The sequence below is a fragment of the Odocoileus virginianus genome, chromosome 17 (genome assembly GCF_023699985.2).
Source record: "Odocoileus virginianus isolate 20LAN1187 ecotype Illinois chromosome 17, Ovbor_1.2, whole genome shotgun sequence".
Taxonomy (NCBI): domain Eukaryota; kingdom Metazoa; phylum Chordata; class Mammalia; order Artiodactyla; family Cervidae; genus Odocoileus; species Odocoileus virginianus.
In genome coordinates this window covers 41538842-41557919 of record NC_069690.1, presented here as the reverse complement: position 1 = coordinate 41557919, position 19078 = coordinate 41538842, and the positions used below count along the sequence as shown (strand labels likewise).

At 46.6% G+C, this 19078-nt stretch overlaps 2 protein-coding genes across 5 annotated transcripts in view; both read left to right on the top strand.

The window, feature by feature from the left end:
- The first annotated feature begins 1322 nt into the window (after positions 1–1322).
- Positions 1323–11339, top strand: TACO1 (translational activator of cytochrome c oxidase I). The gene is made up of 5 exons (XM_020875245.2): positions 1323–4469; positions 4764–4870; positions 6384–6511; positions 7193–7370; positions 7708–11339. Exons 1-5 carry the CDS (start codon positions 4190–4192, stop codon positions 7906–7908), a joined length of 894 nt encoding a protein of 297 aa, XP_020730904.1. The 5' UTR covers positions 1323–4189; the 3' UTR covers positions 7909–11339.
- A 4141-nt stretch (positions 11340–15480) lies between these two features.
- MAP3K3 (mitogen-activated protein kinase kinase kinase 3) overlaps positions 15481–19078 on the top strand; it is a 58038-nt gene continuing 54440 nt past the window's right edge. The window contains exon 1 of one of the 4 annotated variants that reach the window (XM_020875241.2): positions 15481–15848. In XM_020875241.2, coding sequence (XP_020730900.1) covers positions 15845–15848 — 4 coding nt within the window. In that variant the 5' untranslated portion in view covers positions 15481–15844. The remainder of the gene's footprint in view (positions 15849–19078) is intronic. The other 3 variants (XM_020875240.2, XM_020875243.2, XM_020875242.2) reach the window with 3 other exon arrangements.

Here is a 19078-nt window from a genome sequence, read left to right as displayed (position 1 = left end):
TACTGCCTGCCAGGGGTTGCTTGCAGGGGACCGGAAGAGACATCCATGTAAACAAACACTGGCCATGTCCCGTGCAGTGATTCAGGTTCAGGGTTCCTGGTGGCCCTGCGGAGGAGAGGATCACCTGTGCCTGCGGGGGAGTCACAGGGGATCAGGGAAAACTTCATGAGACAAAGTTGCTTGAACTGGGGTTTGAAGACTGAGTTGGAGTTTTCTGGGTATAGAGAAAGGCACTTAAGGCAGAGAGAACATCCATGTACAGATCTAGAAAGGGTAGATTTCTCCCTCAGGCCAGTGGTTAAGACCTCACCTCCCTACCATTACACGCCAGTCAGGATGGCTGCTATTCAAAAGTCTACAAGCAATAAATGCTGGAGAGGGTGTGGAGAAAAGGGAACCCTCTTACACTGTTGGTGGGAATGCAATCTAGTACAGCCGCTATGGAGAACAGTGTGGAGATTTCTTAAAAAACTGGAAATAGAACTGCCATATGACCCAGCAATCCCGCTTCTGGGCATATACACCAAGGAAACCAGATCTGAAAGAGACACGTGCACCTCAGTGTTCATCGCAGCACTGTTTATAGTAGCCAGGACATGGAAGCAACCTAGATGCCCATCAGCAGACGAATGGATGAGGAAGCTGTGGTACATATACACCGTGGAATATTACTCAGCCATTAAAAAGAATTCATTTGAATCAGTTCTAATGAGATGGATGAAACTGGAGCCCATTATACAGAGTGAAGTAAGCCAGAAAGATAAAGACCATTACAGTATACTAACACATATATATGGACTTTAGAAAGATGGTAATGATAACCCTATATGCAAAACAGAAAAAGAGACACAGATGTACAGAACAGACTTTTGGACTCTGTGGGAGAAGGCGAGGGTGGGATGTTTCGAGAGAACAGCATCGAAACATGTATATTATCTAGGGTGAAACAGATCACCAGCCCAGGTTGGATGCATGAGACAAGTGCTCAGGGCCTGGTGCACTGGGAAGACCCAGAGGAATCGGGTGGAGAGGGACGTGGGAGGGGGGATCGGGATGGGGAATACATGTAAATCCATGGCTGATTCATATCAATGGATGACAAAAACCACTACAATATTGTAAAGTAATTAGCCTCCAACTAATAAAAATAAATGGAAAAAAAAAAAAGACCTCACCTCCCAATGCAGAGGATGCGGGTTCAGGGTTCAGTCCCTATTCGGGGAGCTAAGTTCTCGCATGCCTCCTGGCCAAAGAAAACAAAACATGACCCAGAAGCAATATTGTAGCAAATTCAAACTGTCTACATCACCTGGAGAAGGAAATGGCAACCCACTCCAGTATTCTTACCTGGAAAAGTCCATGGACAGAGGAGTCTGGCGGGCTGAAGTCCATGGGATTACATGACTGAGCATGTGAGCACGAGGGTGGAGGGAGAAGGATTGGTAGCAATAAAGTGGTAGAACTAAAAAAAAATAAAAAAATAAAAACTGTCTACATCAAAAAAATTTGCAGTTGCTGGAGGGAAGGGATGGTTAGGGAATTTGAGATAGTCATGTACACACTGCTGTATTTAAAATGGGTAACCAACAAGGACCTATCATAGAGCACATGGAACTCTGCCCAATGTTAGGTGGCAGCCTGGATGGGAGAAGGGTTTGGGGGAGAATGGATACATGTATCCACATACATCTATATGACTCAGTCCCTTCACTGTACATCTGCAACTATCACATTATTATTAATTGGCTATACCTCAATACAAAATAAAAAATTCAAAAAATAAAAACCTAAAAAGTCAATGTTAAGGTACAGACATGTATGAAGGGTTATGTGAAAATGCAGAGGAGGGCAGCTAAGCCCAAATGGAGAATTTGGAGAGTTTTCCTCTGGCAGGAAATAATGCCTGAGCTATAAATCTTGAAGGAAAGACAAAAGCTAGCCAGAAGTGAGGTTGAACAGCAAAGACACAGGTTTGTGCTTAATACAAGAACTGGGAGAAACAATCTGACATTTCTACATAAACTGCAAAGTACAGGGAAGAGAGGGCCCAGCCCCAAAGAGCTTCAATAAAAAGAGAAATAGAACAATTCATAAATGTACTATGGGCTTCCCTGAGAGCTCAGTTGGTAAGGAATCCACCTGCAATGCAGGAGACCCTGGTTTGATCCTCGGTCTGGAAGTTCCTCTGGAGAAGGGATAGGCAACCCATTCTAGTATTCTTGGGCTTCCCTTGTGGCTCAGCTGGTAAAGAATCTGCCTGCAGTGTGGGAGACCTGGGTTCGATCCCTGGGTTGGCAAGATCCCCTGGAAAAAGGAAAGGCTACCCACTCCAGTATTCTGGCCTGGAGAATTCCATGGACTGTATAGTCCATGGGGTAGCAAAGAGTCGGACACAACTGAGTGACTTTCACTTTCACATAAATATACTATTAATTAGAGCTAATAACTCAAGATCGCTTTACCTGAGGTGGTGACAGCTGAACTGGGTCTTGAAGCATGATAAAGATCTTACCAACAAGATAGTGACGTCACTCCAAGCAGAAAGGAGCAAAGAAGTGATAACTTCTATTCAGAGTACAGTGAGTAATGCCCTCCAACTTGACTGTAGTGTCGGGACACGAGACCAGAAAAATGAGTAGATCTGAGTTTATGGAGATTTTCTAGAATAATAACAAAGTCTATACCTGTGTATTTTATCCATTATCCCATTTAATCCTAGCAAGCCTATTCTGGCCTCCCTGATGACTCAGTGGTAAAGAATCTGCCAGCCAAATGCAGGAAACTTGGGTTCCATTCCTGGGTAGGGAAGATCCCCTGAAGAAAGTAATGGCAGCCTTCTATAATATTCTTGCCTGGGAAATCCCATGGACAGAGGACCCTGGCGGGCTATATATAGTCCTCGCGGTGGCAAAAGAGTCAGACACAAACTTGAGACTAAACAATAACAAGGCTATTTACAGGTCAGGAAATTGAAATAAAGGAGCTTGCCCAAGGTTACACTAGTAATAAAACAACCGGGGTTTGAACCCACCAGTTCAAACCAGAGACCATAAGCTTAAGCTGTTTAACACACCAGATCCTTTGGATTTAACCTCACCAGCTTGGGGGCCACTGGGAAGTTGTTCACAGTTGCTGGCTTCGTTTCTTCTATACCTTCTCTTCCTAATGGCCTCGGTTTTTCCTTCTGGAAGAGCAGAGGGAAAACACAGAGGGGAATTTGGCTCTTGAAAATTCTTCTGATTTTTCTCCCTCTCCAGGATGGCAAGCGTCAGTTACTTTTAGGGACTTTGTCAGTATGGTCATCTCTGCTATTTGCATAAGACTTTATTACTTCAAGGGCTTCCCTGGTGGCTCAGATGGTAAAGAATCCTTCTGCAATGCAGGAGACCCAGGTTTGATCCCTGGGTCGGGAAGATCCCCCTGGAGAAGAGAATGGCGACCCACTCCAGTATTCTTGCCTGGGAAATCCCATGGACAGAGGACCCTGGTGGGCTGTAGTCCATAGGGTCGCAAAGAGTCGGACATGACTGAGCTATTAACACTTTCACTTTATTACTTTAAAGCTCTAAGGGCTTACTTTGCGTTTTCAACCCTCCTACGTTGGTAAAGCAAGTAGTAGCATCCTTATTTACAGACAGTGAAGAGGAAGTTCAGAGAGACTAAATGACTGGGCAGATCACATCTCTGCCGGCGATTTCCTTACCTGTAAAGTGAAGTGACTGAACTACCTATCTCTTTGCAACTACAATACATTTATCATTCTAGACCTGCTCAGAGTTGGGAAGCCATTCTGAAGCAGAATCAGTTTCATAACTCAGATACATCTCTAGTAGAGACGTAAAGTCCGGCGTTCCCCAGGCAACCGAAGGGACTGAGCACAGGGTTGCCTCACGTAGGTCTGGGGTCTGCTCAGCGGCTACAGAAAAGCACGTACCAAGCGGCGGAACGGCTTTTGCGGGCGGTGGGGACGCGTTTTTGGAACGGACCAGGGAAAGGAAGTGTGTTACACCATCGATTGTACCCACTCCCGGCTGCTGCGGGGACGGTGCGGCGTCCTTGGCGTTCCGGCTGTCCTGGGCGGGCCTGAGCCTTAGGGTCTCCGGTGGCGGGCAAAGGAGGCTACAGGCTGTGGACGGGCTCGTTTCGGTGGCAGACTGGGAGGGTTGACCTTGGCCCAGGGTCGGAACCGATGGCGGCTCGGGCTGTTATCAGCTTGAGCAGCGCTGCTGCCCAGTGCTTGTGGGCGCGAGGCCCCGGGGTCCGTGTGGCTCTTAAGCGCTCCACCCTGGCCTTCCAGCCTGAGCCCCCGTTCTGCAGCACCGCTGGGGGCCGGACGCTGCACCTCACGGCCGAAGTCCCCGCGGGGCACAACAAGTGGTCCAAAGTCCGGCACATCAAGGGTCCCAAAGACGCGGAAAGGAGTCGCATCTTCTCCAAGCTCAGCTTGAGCATTCGCCTAGCGGTTAAAGGTGAGAACCTGGCGGTCACCCACCGCTGGCAGCTACCACCCTCACTGTGCCCACGCCCTCACTTGTCTCCCAACCCCCTGTCCCCGGCCTTTCATTTCAAATAAACTGAAAAGTCTTTCCCAAAATACTTACCCAGCTTTCATTCAAACATCGGATAAAGTGTCCTAAATGAACCGAAATCTAAGCGGTGACTTGTCTCTCTTGGCTGATGGAGGGGAGGGGAAGGCGTGAATGTCCCTTTTTTTTTCTCTCATGTCTTATTGAGATGTCTCTGCTTACTCTCTTCTATCTCAGAAGGAGGCCCCAACCCTGAGCTCAACAGCAACCTGGCCAGCATCCTAGAGGTGTGTCGCAGCAAGCACATGCCCAAGTCAACAATTGAGGCAGCACTGAAAATGGAGGTGTGTCCTCGGTTTGACCTTCTTGTTATTGATCACAACCCCTACCGAGTACATGTTTGGAATGACACCACACTTTATTTTTATTTTTTTTTCACCACACTTTAAATTATCAGAGAAGCAGTGTTGTTGACACCCTCAACTTAGAGCCTTTTGGTGACTCTTGGCCATTAGTTACGGGAGCACAGTCAGGAATAGATGTATAGATGGTGTACAGAACTGCAGCCTAAGACTATTGAGCTGAGTTGTGAGGAGCTGGGGGAAAAAGAAAGGGCAGAGTATGATGTTAGGTTGAGGAAGGGTTTGTTTTTCTGATATTGATGCCTTAAAGGAGAAAAACCAGTAGAAAGTGGGAAGGTGCAGATGATAATGATGGTGGGAGGGGCTGGGATGTAGAACTCAGGTGTGGAAATTATCTTCAAGTCCAGGTGAGGAGACACCTCTTCTCTGGGATGGGTGGGAAGGATTTGAGGAAGTCGTAGTCATCTTAGTACAGTTATTGAGTGTCTACTCCAGGCCAAGCTCTTTTTATTTTTTTTCTGGCTGCATCGTGTGGCTTGTGAGATCTTAGTTCCCCAACCAGGGATGGAACCCATGCCCTCTGCAGTAGAAGCACAAGAGTAGAATCTTAATCACTAGACCACCAGGGAAGTCCGGAAGCCGAGTTCTTTGATAAAAACTTTGTATGCATAATTTCACTGAATCCTCGGAACAACCTTAAGTTGGAAACTGAGGCACAGAAAGATTAGGCGACTTGACCAAGTCACACAGAAAATGACAGACTGGGAACTGGACAGACCCCAAAGCCTGTTTTCGAACCATCCTGCACACCACCTTCATATCAGGTGTGTGCAGATGAGGCACACACCTTTCCCCCACCTGGTGGTCCTTTATCTCCTTTGTGAAAGAGGGAGAGAGAAGTCAACAGTTGAGTGTTCCTGGGAAGACGCAGGGCAAGGGGACCGAGAGAGAGAGGTGAAGATAGGGTGCATGGGCATGGAGTGGACAGAGGCAGCGTGGGATGTCCCTGTGAGGCTGTTCGCTGGAGCTTTTGATTGTTTGAATTTTGAGGCCATGCTGTTTGATGAGGCCCAGGTGTGTGATTTCTCTGAGCCGTTCTCAGCAGCCCAGGGGTAGACTCCCAGGGGTTTCATGCAGGATAAGGTATACGAGGGTGAGTTTTAGTAGGAGTGATGAAGGAGTGGATGTGGGATTCAGCTGGGAAGGGGAGGAACCAAAACTGGGAGATGAGTGATTGATTGTTCAGGGACAAGAGAAACAGACTGCCTTCCAAGGAAGGGGTAGGACTTCCAGTTACCTCAAACGTTGATCCCAAGAGCCTCCTCTCAGAGAGGGAGGACAGAATTAGAGCCTTAAGAGCCTAGGCTTCACTCCCTTCACTCCAGCTTTGTCCTGTTATCTCCATGGAGTCAACTTTGTGGTGTTTGTGGTGCCTGGGCTGGCATGGAGAAGGGAATTAGGAAACAGGAAAATGTGTTTGTGTTATCTATTGCAGAAAACCAAGGACATTTATTTGTTGTATGAGTGCCGAGGCCCCGGTGGCTCTTCTCTTCTCATCGAGGCATTATCTAACAGTAGCTCCAAGTGCCACTCGGACATCAAACACATCCTGAACAAGAATGGGTAGGTGTGTGTCTGGGGAGAGTGGAAGGGGGCAGAGTCTCTAGGTTCTGATTTGGGGCGAGGTAAGTACTGTAGTTTCTGGTGGGGTTTCAGGTTTTACACACGTGTCATCCTTAGCAGAACCTACGTGGGATCGTTTGTTCTTCTTTGATGTGTCCTGTAGTGGGCAGGGCCCGAAGGACAGGTGGAGAGGAGTGCTGTGTCCCATTGTCTCATGTGTCCCCAGGATGTTCGGGTCTTAAAATATCCCGCCAGCAGTGTACTCTCAGTTGGACAGGAATTGATGAGCAAAGTCTTGGCAGCCTCCAAACTCCAGTCGGGGCAGAAAACAGAGGGTTGGGGACTTCCCCTGGTGGTCCAGTGGCTAAGACTCCACGCTCCTCATGTAGGGGGCCTGGGTTCGATCCCTAGAGGAGCTAGATCCCACGTGTCACCACTAAAAGGTCCAGCATGCTGCAACTAAGACCTGGGCAGCCAAATTAATCAATCAAAATAAAACAAAGGGTTAGTGTTATGTTCAGATTATTCCCTTGCCCAGAGGTAGCCGCATCTTCTTCAGGAAGAGAGCTGCTCCCTGTCTATTTATACTCCGGGGGTGGGGTGGGAATGAGTGCTGGGCAGTGCTATGTGGAGGCTGAGTGTGTAAAGGCATCCATTCTGGCCCATTTCCTCACCTGTTAGGGGAATGATGGCCGAAGGAGCTCGCCACTCCTTTGACAGAAAGGGGGTGATTGTGGTTGGAGAGGAGGACAGAGAGAAGAAACCTGTGAACCTAGAGCGTGCCCTGGAGCTGGCAATAGAAGCAGGAGCTGAGGATGTCAAGGAGACTGAAGACGAAGAGGAAAAGAACATTTTTAAAGTGAGTAAGAAGCCTTGGTGTCTGGTGGACTGCCGAAAGGGCCCTGATAGACACGTTAAGTATTCTTCTCTCAGTCTCTTCTGTCCTGTGCCCGGGGGACAGGTGAGATAAAGAGCTCACATTTTACACAGACAGTTTATTAAGTGAATACTGGATAGGACTTCCTCTCCTGAGGACAATGAGAAGGATTCAGGGTGTTGAACACTCTGTTTCTGCCAGTGAAGACTTAAACCCAGTGACACATTTCAGGAATTCCATGCAGGTGTTTGCAAACTTCTGTCCAGCTTTGTCCTGTTATCTCCTGGCTCCTTACCGCCTGACTTTCCTTTGTCCCTAGTTTATTTGTGATGCCTCTTCACTGCATCAAGTGAGGAAGAAACTGGACTCTCTGGGCCTGTGTTCTGTGTCCTGTACATTAGAGTTCATCCCCAACACAAAGGTGCAGCTGGCTGACCCCGACCTGGAGCAGGCTGCCTATCTCATCCAGGCGCTCGGCAACCACGACGACGTGATCCATGTCTATGACAACATTGAGTAGCCAGACTGTACATGCCTCCAGGTGGCCTATTCTAGAGCACAAGCTTCTGCAGTGTCCCCTGGGACTCAGTTGGGGGGGGGGGGGGTTCCTAGCAGGTTAGCAAGCATAGACCTGCAGCTTTGTGGTCAGCTGAATCCCTGCACATCCATGAAGCCTCTTTGTCAGTTCTGATGGTGTCTGAGCCCTCCTGGGTGAGTCCCTCACATCCTTCTCGATGTGGGGGAAGTGGCCATTCAGCTGGTCAAGTTCTGATCTCAGGAATCTGGCCCTTGGGACAGTAGGTGCTCTGAAGGCCCATGTACTGGAAACTACTCTTCAGTAATAACAGTCATTATTGACCTGAACAGCTGGCTTGCTATTGTGTGACTTGAGTTTTCCTGGGTTTGTGTCCAGTTGGTGGGACCCTCTTGACTTTCTTTTAAGTCTCTAGGCTTAGTTCCACTACTCCAGTCCCAAGACTGTATTTTTTTGATTGACCATAGAAACGTGACTCCCTCCAGGTGCTTTTGTGTTCTAGTGCTGGTCTAATGGCCTAAATCTGTCATTCTTTCACATACCTAATATCAATCAAACACCTACTGTGTACCAGGAACTGTACTTACAACCTGTTCAATTGATGCCCTATGCTGGATCTGCTCTAAGACATTGGACCTCAGGGAGAAGACACAGGATCTCTCTCTCCTGGAGCTGTCCGAGGGCAATGTGAACTGCTGTGCCCGCATCCTTGTTCTCTTCCTGTGGCCTCTGTATCCTTCTGCCAGAGAGCTTAAGGCTCTAGCCCAAAGGGTGCCAATGTAAGGGACTCCCAGGCCCTGCTTTGTCCAGGTCCGTCTGTGTTCTGAGTGCTTTCACTCCAGAGTGAACCTATCAGTGGGCTGCACTCAGGAAAAGAAACACCAAGTTGGTTTTGAAAGCTGCCTGATGCCCAGAATGTCCAACTCTGGCCCCTCTTAATCCCTGATGCCAGTTGGATGATGGGGCACTGGGAACTGAAAAGGAAATGAGAACAGAAAGAAGGGTGAAGAGCTGAGTCAGGAGCCTGGCCAGATGGGAAATAGGAGCCATGGTGCCTTTTGCTCCTAAGAATCACTTCTAAGTTTAGAGACACCAGGAGTGCCAACCACCTGTGCTGGAGCCCGTCAAATATGTGGGGTCTGGAGTGGCTTTTTGATCCCTGTTATTCACCTCCTTATAAGTTGGTTAAGGCAGTTCTGAGCTCAGTGTAATTTTCCTAAAGGAGCCTTAGGTAAATTAGGATGGAAAAGAACTAAAACCAAATTGGCTCTTAAATGATAGCTTCACTTTCTAGCAAAAATAGATTACTAATTCCATGATGACTTCAGCTGGAGAGTGAAGCCTGCGGGAAGAAAATCAATTAAATAACCCATTATGGTGCCAAAGCATGTGCTCTTATACCTCGTTTCATAATGGTGGTACTACCTGGGATTTTTAGTTTTTATAGGAGATAACTCATCTAAATATCTGAATAGCATATCATTAAAACAGGGCAACATAAATGCCACTTCCTAATTTATAAGATACTTTAATATTTTATTTATTCGACTTTCAAAACAAACCTATAAAATAGTCAGGTCAAGTATTTTATGCACAGATGATCTCATACCAAGCAGTTGAAAACTCCGTCTTGCGTTCATAGACCTTGATTTATAAAATAGCTCTATTTTGTGAATGTTGAATATAGACTAATTTGGAGAAATGTGGTCATTTCTGATATGAGTAATCTTGTACTAAGGAAGCCTGCTCGAGAAGGGAACTTGGTTACCCATGTGGATAGTCCTCTGATCTAATACATAGGATTTGTTACTGCGAGTTCTCCTGTAAACTGGTTTGTTTGCATCAAGACATCCTAGACAGCTCTGCACTGACCTCTGGCGGTGCCCTGCAGTCTTCCTGCAGTTAATATGGAAAAGGCAGAAGTGAAAGCTTACTCAGAAAGTTCTGACTCTAGATCTGATAAAGAGATCCTTAGCTACCTAGGTTAAATAGTTAAATAGCTATTTAACTGAAAATTTAAGTGAAGATGGTATGAGCTGTTTTGCCACTAGAAATTATTTTTTAAAGACTATGTCAGAGAAAACATTTACTATATAATGTTAAATGAAAAACAAAGATTAAAAACTGTGTGTTTAGTGTGGTCCAGATTTTAAAATATTTATGATGCTGTATATATGAAATTTTAAGAAAAGACTAGAAAGAAGTATATCAGAATAGCAAAACTGATTATCTCTGGGTGGTGATATTATAACTGAGTTTTATTTTCATGTATTACATTTATTAGGGAAGCATTTTTTAGAAAGAAGAAAACTAGTCACGTTATCCTCCTCCTAAGGAGACAACATGTGAGCACCTGGGATTCAAGTGCGCCTTGAAGTCAAAAGAATGGGGTCTGGTCCTGGCTTGCCTTATCTTTGGTTAGTGTCTTAACAACAAAATCATTTAGCACCTTGAGCTGGCTTGGGCTCACTTTCAAGTGTCCTTTCAGTGGGGTGGAAGTATCAGTGACAGCCTTTGTCCGCAGCCTTGACTCTCACTGGGAAACGCTCATGTAGTATGTAGCTGCCGCACCTCTGCCGGGGGCCCCAGCTGAATCAGACTGGAACAGCGAAGACTCTGCCTCCAGCTAACCATGGAAATGCAGTCCTCTGGTTACTTTTCTTTTTCTCTTGAAAACATATAACATAGATGTCATAGAGTTGTCTTGAGAACTGTTAAATAAGTTAATATATGCTAAGCACTTAAAACAGTGCCTGGCAGTAGTAAGTATTCAATATATGTTGGCCTTTTTTCCCACTAAGTATGAATGAACATTTTTTTTAAGCATTTTTTATTTTATATTGGACTAGAGTCAATTAACAATATTGTGATAGTTTCAGGTGTACAACAAAGCAACTCAGCCATCCATATACATGTATCCTGAATGAACATTTTTAAAAATTGAAACATGACCACCCTATATATATCTGCTTTGTAACCTGTCCCCCACCCTCTCCTTCCCCTTCATCCTAGATGCCTTTTGGTATTGGGATGGAGAAGTCTACTTCTTTCTTTTTAGTGGCTACATAGTATTTTATTATTATTAATTAATTTTATTTTTAATTAATGTGTCATAATTTATTTTATTTAATTAGTCTCTATCAATGGATATTTGGATTGTTTATCTTACAGAAGATGCTACAATGAATACTTTTTACCTTTGCTCTCTAGCAAAGTATTCTTCACGATAAATTTATAGAAGTGGAATTACAAAATGCAAAGCAGTTTTTCTTTAGACGTAAATGTCAATATGTAAAAATGTAAAGATGTAAAGATCTATTTACCTCCTTCCTTAACAAAGCAGAGAACCTAACTGATTGAACTGGTGATCTGAATATATTCTATGTTACCTCTGAATTAAAAGAATTTTCATCAAATCAGGTGATAGGTTTTTTGGTTTGTTTCCCTGTTTTACACCAAAATCATTGAGCTATCCCTTCAGAGAATTTCAGTTCAGTTCAGTCGCTCAGTCGTGTTCAACTCTGCGACCCCATGAATCTCAGCACTCCAGGCCTCCCTGTCCATCACCAACTCCATCACTGGAGTTTACTCAAACTCATGCCCATCGAGTCAGTGATGCCATCCAGCCATCTCATCCTCTGTCATCCCCTTCTCCTCCTGCCCCCAATCCCTCCCAGCATCAGGGTCTTTTCCAATGAGTCAACTCTTGGCATGAGGTGGCCAAAGTATTGGAATTTCAGCTTCAGCATCAGTCCTTCCAATGAATACCCAGGACTGATCTCCTTTAGGATGAACTGGTTGGATCTCCTTGCAGTCCAAGGGACTCTCAAGAGTGTTCTCCAACACCACAGTTCAAAAGCATCAATTTTTTGGTGCTCAGCTTTCTTCAGAGAATTTATTCATTGGTATTTGTTGTTCCCTGTCATGTGTCCTGTGCTCTTGAAAAATGAAAAGAAATGTGTGCAGCTGGTGTGTGAGTGACTGCTTAATGGGACCAGTACCCTGAGGCCCTGAGCTCTAGGGTTAGGTCATGAATCTTGAGGTCAGGGATGACTCAGGTGCTTAAACAGAAGCACGTACTCAGTGTAAAACTAGGGTGATAGACCTGAGAAGGCCTGGCCCAGTTGGGAGGCTTCACATGGGGAAGATGAAGGGGGAGGAGAGAAACAACGTAGAAAGGGAAGATAAAATACAGAACTAAAGGAAATAACAACAGTTAGCAACATCCCCATCAGAGGTTCACTTATTCATTCAACAAATATTTGTTTTTTGAATGTGCCATGAAAGATGGTAGGCCATCTTTTTTGAATGACACAGCTTCAAATTTTTTTTTTTTTTTTTTAGAAGATAGTACACTCCTGAGACATGGGAACGGGCCAACCCCGAAGGAGAGGCCCAACTTCTGTCTTTATGCTTACTTTCTTAAAGGCAGTTACAGTAGAGTAAGGCAAGTGTTTGATGAATAAAGTACTTGGTGCTCTGGTGCCCAGATTTAGGGCTTTCTGCCTGGAAAGGCTTCCTGAAGGGAGCAATGTTTAGGCTTACTTCTTCCCTGAAAGAATGAGGGTGGGGGCAAGAATGGAGGAGAGGAGTGTTCAAGATAGTGAATATGCAAAGGTTAGAGGCAAGAGAGGGTCATATTTGAGGAACTACCAGTGGTAGTTCAGAACAGAGAATTTGAATGATGGGGTTGTTGGAGGTGGGAAATGGAAAAACTTATGGTTGGAGAAGGAATGGTTTCAGGTCCTTCTTAACTACATTGATGTATTCGACTTTTCCTAAGGGTGATGGGGACTGTAAAATCTTTCAGGAGATCATGGCAGGATCAGGGATCCATTTTAAAAGGTCACCCTGTGATGGGAGTGATCTTGAGAAGCTGTTACACTAAATACTCCAAGTAGTAGACTTGGGAGGTTTGAACTAGGATGGTGGAGCTGGGACAGGGAGAGGAGTGGACAGATTGGAGACATGGTCAGGATTAGCTGTGGGGGAAGGGAAATGGAGAGGACGATCTCTTCAAGTTTGATAACTCAAAAGCATCCAAGTTGGGGAACCTATGATGGAGAGAGCAAATGAGAACCACGGAGGAAAACAATCAGATCAGTTTGGACCTGTGGAATTTGAAGTACCTGCAGAATACTCAGTGGGTGATGCCTCTGAAGTTCAGAAGAAAGCCCAGTAGGATGGCCGCAGCGTGGGGATGTTTGAGATGGCTGGTTCAGTGACAGATAATGGAAATGGAGTCCTCAAAAAAAGCAGTTGCTAGGAATGTAGAGGAAAAATCAGGAGACTCTTTCCAGCTAAAGACTTACATTGCTGTATTGCATGTTCTACTATGTGCGAGGCACTGTTCTAAGTGTTGGTGACAGGGCAGTGAACGGGACATAGTCCCTGCTTCTACATGGCTTATGTTCATTGTAGTCGGGGGAAACAGTGTATAATTTCAGGCTCTACGAAGAAAAATAAGGCAGCATATGGAAATATAAAATGTTGGAGGGGAGAGGGCCTATTTTGGATGGTGTGGTTAGGCACTTTTAAGAGCTGACATTTGTGCAGACCTGAATGAAATGGAGGAATTAGCTGTGGGAAGAGCATTCTAGGTGAAACGAAGGGCAAGGGCAAAGGTCCTGAGCCTGGTAAGCTCGAAGTGTGGAAAGAAGGCCAGTGTGGCTGGAGTGATTGAGGGAGCTGGAGAGGTGAGGTGGGAGAAGATGGCGGGGGCCAACTCCTGTTGGGCCCGTATGGCCATGACAGAGTTTGAGTCTATTCTGTGTGTTGATGGGAAGCCCTCAGAGGGTTGAGAGCAGGGAGTGACATGATGTTAATTACATTTTACAAGGATCACTTTGGCTGCTGTGTGGAGCATCATTTGTTAGGTGGTCGCAGAGGAAACAGGAAACCAGTTAGGAGGCCAGGGCAGTCACCCAGTACGTAGGGTGGTGGCTTGCACCAGGGTGGAAGTGGTGAGAAGTAGTTGGATTCAGATACATTTTTAAAGGAAAGCTGAAAAGACTTGCTCGATGATTGGATAGAGGAATGTTAGAGAAAGAGTGAAATGAAGGAAGATGCCTCCTCGGTGTGTATTTTTATGACTGGGAAAACAGAGGAGCAAGGTTTTGTGGGGAAGGGGGAAAGAATCAAGAATTCAGTGTAAAACATGTTAAACTGGAGTTGTATTTTAGACATTCCAAGAGATGCTGCTGAATACAGGTAGATATTCCTAAATCTAAGAGGTGGATTTAAAGAAAAAGGTCTAAAGTAATTCTTAAGAGATTTGATACCCGAGGCAAAGCCACCACTAAAGGTTCTTAGTTGACAGTTGAAAGCGACATCAGAGGAAGATGTTTTGGCGTTTATCGTACACTGAAGGAAGGGAGCCTGAGGAAGGGAGCCCGGATTGTGGCGGCCTTGGAATCTTAAGATGGAGGTGTATAACATGCTGAACAGTGGAGGCTGGGAAAATTAATTATGGTCATCTCTATTTTGAAATGTCATGCAGTCAAGCACAATTGTTTTGGGACAATATTAAGTGGCACGGGAAAACAGGATAAAATTTAAGCACACTACAAAACAATATGAAGCCGTTTTTATCAAGCGCTGTATATTTATGTAGGAAAGAGACAAAATATCTCTGGGGTGAAATTTTTATTTTTTTCGATTTTAATACACAGAGCTTGTGTTGCTTTTACGACCAGAAAAAATGTTTTCTTCCCGAAAGAACCTCACTTAATGGTTTCGGCCCTGGCCAGCAGATTCCTAGGACCCACTTCCCGGCATTACCCCAGCCCCTTGGCGTGTGTGGCTGTTGAGACCCAGGAAAAGGCAGGCAGTGGTAAACCGCTCCTGCCTCCCGGCAAGCGCAGCCTCTGAACCGGAGGACTTGCTTGGGGGTCCGGCGGCAGAGGTGGCCACACGCCGGGAAGCGCTCAGAGCCAGAACCTTCCCCCGCTTATTACGCGCTGTGGGGACACGGAGGGGCAGGACGTCAGCCTCAGGAACCGCGGGGAGCTGGAAGGGCGGGAGGCAATGGGGCCCCTCCGAACGTCTTCCTAAACTCCAGCCCCAAAGTAGCCGGCGGGGAACCGCGCCAGCCCGCGCGCCAGCCGAGACTTGGGTGACTGACAGGAGGTGGGAATGTGGGCGGAGCCTCAAGCGCAAGCTGTGATTGGAAAAACCCACACCTCCCGGGGAGAGAGGGCGGGCAAGTCTGCGAGGGATGCGCAGAGGAGGGTGCTCAGAGGAAGGTGCTACGTGATTGGCTAGCAGCAGAGTGAACCGGGAGCTGTTCCGATGATTGGCAGAGGGTAGACAACCCTCCGAAACTGCTTTGGCTTCGCCTATTCGCATCCTGCGAGAGTAGGCGGGATTGGTTCATCAAGGGGTGCCGTTGATTAGCTGGCGGCTGAGAGTTAGGGTGTTGGAGAGAGGTGGGGAGGAGGGGCGGTGGGGGCAGCGATTTACTCCTTGTTATTGGCTGGTGAAGTGAGTGAGGGGTGGCACCAAGGGCCAGCGGCTGGCTAGGATTGGCGGGTGCTGGGATGAGTGACAGACAGGGGGGCGAGCTGCGCGACCAGCGGTTTGTTTTTCGGAGCGTTCCTGAGGTGGAGAACGGCGGCCGGACGGAACGACTTCGGGACTGAGGGACTGGCGGTCGGGCGGGCCGAGAGGCGCCGCCGAGGCCGGGCTGGGCCGAGCCGAGGAGCTCCGGGGATGTAGCGGGCCACCCTGCCCATGCCACAGCGCCCGGCTGCGGGCGGAGCCGGAGCCGGAGCCTGGGGAGGCGGCGGGGGCCCGGAGCACAGCCCGCGCCCCCCGCGCGGAGCCAGGCCCGCTGCCGTCCCCGCCGCCCGGGCCCCCGGCATGCAGCTCCGGCTGCGGAGGTGACACTCGGGCCGGAGCCGCCGCCGCCGCCATCGCCACCATGGGTGAGTGTCGCCACCGCCCCGGCCTGTGCCCGCGCTGCTTCGCGTCGCCCCGCCCCGGGCTGAGGGGAGGAGGACCCTGGGCCGCCGCCTGACAGGCATGGACAGCCCGCCCGGCCGGGGCTGCGGACCGCCGGCGCCCGCCCGCCCCGCTCGCGGCTTAGCGGCTCCGCGGCCCGGGCGGGGGTTCTGGCTCCCCCGGCCTTCAAGGGCGGCCCCGACCCGCTGAGCCCACTCGGCCGCTTCTTTCCGGGCCGCGAGGCCAGCACATCCCGAGGAAGCGGCGGCGGGTCGAGGGCCCGTGCTCGGCGGAGCTAGGCTCTCCGGGCCGAGCGAGCGGGACCCCGAGCCCGAGGGCGGGGGAGCGCGAGCGCAGTGTGGGGCCCGGGCTGGAGGCTGGTGCAGGCCTAGCTCTGTTGTGTCTTTTCCTTGATTTGCTTTTTTTTCCTGCCTGTGTCATTTCCTTCCCTTTGCTCACACAGACCGGCCTGCGAGAGCTCCCGGGGCTTGCTCTCGAGCCCTGTGCGCGCCCCAGAGCAGGGGGGAGGGCGTGCGGGGAGACGGGCTGGGAGGCGATTAAAATGGCAATCACTGTTATCAACCGCGCGGTTGAGAAATGCGAGCTGCTCGCAGATTGCTGGAGTTTAGGAATCGGCTGCCAGTGATAATACACATCCTACTTTTTGAAAAATCTCCTTGCAGTGTTTTACATCCATTAGTTTAATCTAGCGGTCTCCCTGAAATTATGTAACTTTTGAAAGAGAGAAACATTCACTACACAAAAGAATCTCTGTGAAATCATTTCCTTTTTAATCGATAGTTGCAATTTCTGTTGTGAAGATGTAGTCTAAGGAACGCTTTTAATGTCTTCCACACGCAGCATTTGAACTGAATTATATATTTCATGTCCTTTGTGGTAATTTAGCAGACAACTATTGGACTACATTAAGTAGCAATAACATGTTCGATGTACTGTGCTTCTCTTACTGGATCAGTTATTTTGATACGGTTGTCTGCAGTGGCAAGTTTTGCGAAGTATTTGGTATTGTCCTAATTAATCAAGGGGTAAACCAGTAAAGGGATCATTCGCACAGCCACTGATTCCATCTGCGAAGAGGGAACATTAATGTTTGCTTTGCCCTATGGCAAGGTCAAGTCGTTTTTGTGGGAGGTTAAGTTTGCTGTGTCACATTGGGCAGTTAATCTTTTGTGGCCCATCTTTACACTCTGGCTTTGAATGAGTCGCCTTGTTCTGTTCCGTGCTGCCCCTCTACAGTAAGGAGTGGGTTCCTTCATTTATTGGGCTGTTTCCTTCCCATGCTTTATTTCAGAAGTGCTTGCTTTTCTGGGCAAAGTCGTGACAGTAAGCAGAAAAGGAACTCAGTGAGGCCTGGTATTTATTGAATAAATATGTAATTCAGCAAGTACTCGTTGAGCATTTACTGTAAATGGGGAACATAATTATTCTCGTCCTCCCCAGGTTTCACATATTTATCTTGTGCTCTGGAATTTGATGATCACACTAAATCTTTGAATTGATTTGTGAACCTACATTTGTGATAATTTTTCTAATCAGTCTTTCCTTTTTATACTGTGGGGACAGGCTTAAATCCCAAAGGGGAGTGTGAATACTCGAGGGTGTGCAGACCTCCTATTTTCCACTTTCTTGACTGCTAAATTAGTGTCCAGGTGTGTTGACTACATTTCGTGCCTAATGATAAAATAGAGGTCAGCCTGTTTTCGCATTTCAAGATCATTTCAAAAAGTTTAAATGTGTGAGTATATGGAGAGACAATGATGGGGAGGAAAGGAACTATGTAGATAGGGTCCAGAGCCCCAAAGGAAAAAGGACCCAAAACTCAATATCTTCTCATTTGTTCCCATGTCAGTTTTTACATGAAGAAAGTGAGACAGAGAGGGGAAAATTAACTTGCCTGGTGGCTGCAGTATATTAATCGGCAGACAAGTTTATTTAAGAATCCCTGCCTGGCTTTCTTCAGCACTCTTCCCTCATACCATTCTCACTTTCTTTTAAGTAGATGACCTTGACATGCGCTTAGAACTAGTACTGGATTCTCTTAGAACCTGACCTTCAGTTTGCTTTGTATAGAGCTTAGCAAGAGTGTCTGTACAAACATATACACACGGAGTCTCTCTCCTAAGTACTCGTTTCCATTTTGGTGATATAAACGATGAAAAGTCAGATTCCCAGGTTAGCATGCGTTAGTTGATGTATGTAGTCCTAAATAAGTTCAAGGGGTAATAAGGGAGAAACATAGACTTGTTAATATTTTTATTATACTTGTTAAACTCCAGCCCAGTGAGGAAAGGACTAAAACTAATTTGAGTCCTTGGCTTTCAGGTTCCTTGGTTAACAGTCATATTTTCCTGAGCTGTTCTAAGCCCCAGACTCAAGCTTGTTTGACAGCTTGGGTTGGTAATGAAAACAGGTCAGATTTTATATTGGCAGTTAGCCCCAGTAACTTTCTAGTGGAAATTACACTTATCCTTGTAAATAATAGGAAATACTCTTTTTGTTTGTTTTTGGCCTTTTTTTTTTTTTTTTTTGGCTTTGATATTATGTGGTTATAAAAAAACTGGAAATTGACTGGTCGTTTTTTCTTGGTCACACCAAAATTCCCTCCTGGTTTTAGTAATTATAGTGGCAAATGCTGCTAATTACACCTAAGATTAATTTGCTAGTGCTTACTTGGGACATGCTCTATAAATGCAATCTAAAATTTGGTGGGAAGTATTAACTGAAAAATATGTAACAACTTGGAAACATTACAGGAACGGGAACTGAGTGTAGGATTTAGGATGGTGTGGTTCTGGTTTGATAACTTGGTTTGAAGTCAGAATTGTTTCAAGGCTGTTGGAAGCTCCCATTTAGACCAGTCTCAGTTCAGTTTGGCTAGAATCTGACTGCCTGTGTAGATCTAAATAGTTGGCAACTGTTTTTTAATTGAAATTGGGATCGTAGATTAATGACTCAACATGGCTATGTCACAGCTAGACTTCTGATGTTTTACAAAATTATGGTTGGCTTTAAAACTGAATTTTAGGCATTTATAAAAAGTAAGTATCAGCCCAACTGAGCATGATTTAGTGAAATACATAGAGGATAAGAAGCAGTTTTCTTGGTTCTGACTATCTAAGCTATCCATTTTTCCTTTGCCCCTTTTATTGAACATCTCTTCTGTGTCAGATACAGTACATGTCCCTGTACATGT

Excerpts from the sequence above, each read along its gene's own strand:
- TACO1 (XM_020875245.2), top strand. The coding sequence starts at position 4,190 with ATGGCGGCTCGGGCTGTTATCAGCTTGAGCAGCGCTGCTGCCCAGTGC. Across the intron at positions 4,470-4,763 it reads CATTCGCCTAGCGGTTAAAG|AAGGAGGCCCCAACCCTGAG; the intron begins GTGAGAACCTGG and ends CTTCTATCTCAG. Across the intron at positions 4,871-6,383 it reads AGGCAGCACTGAAAATGGAG|AAAACCAAGGACATTTATTT; the intron begins GTGTGTCCTCGG and ends TATCTATTGCAG.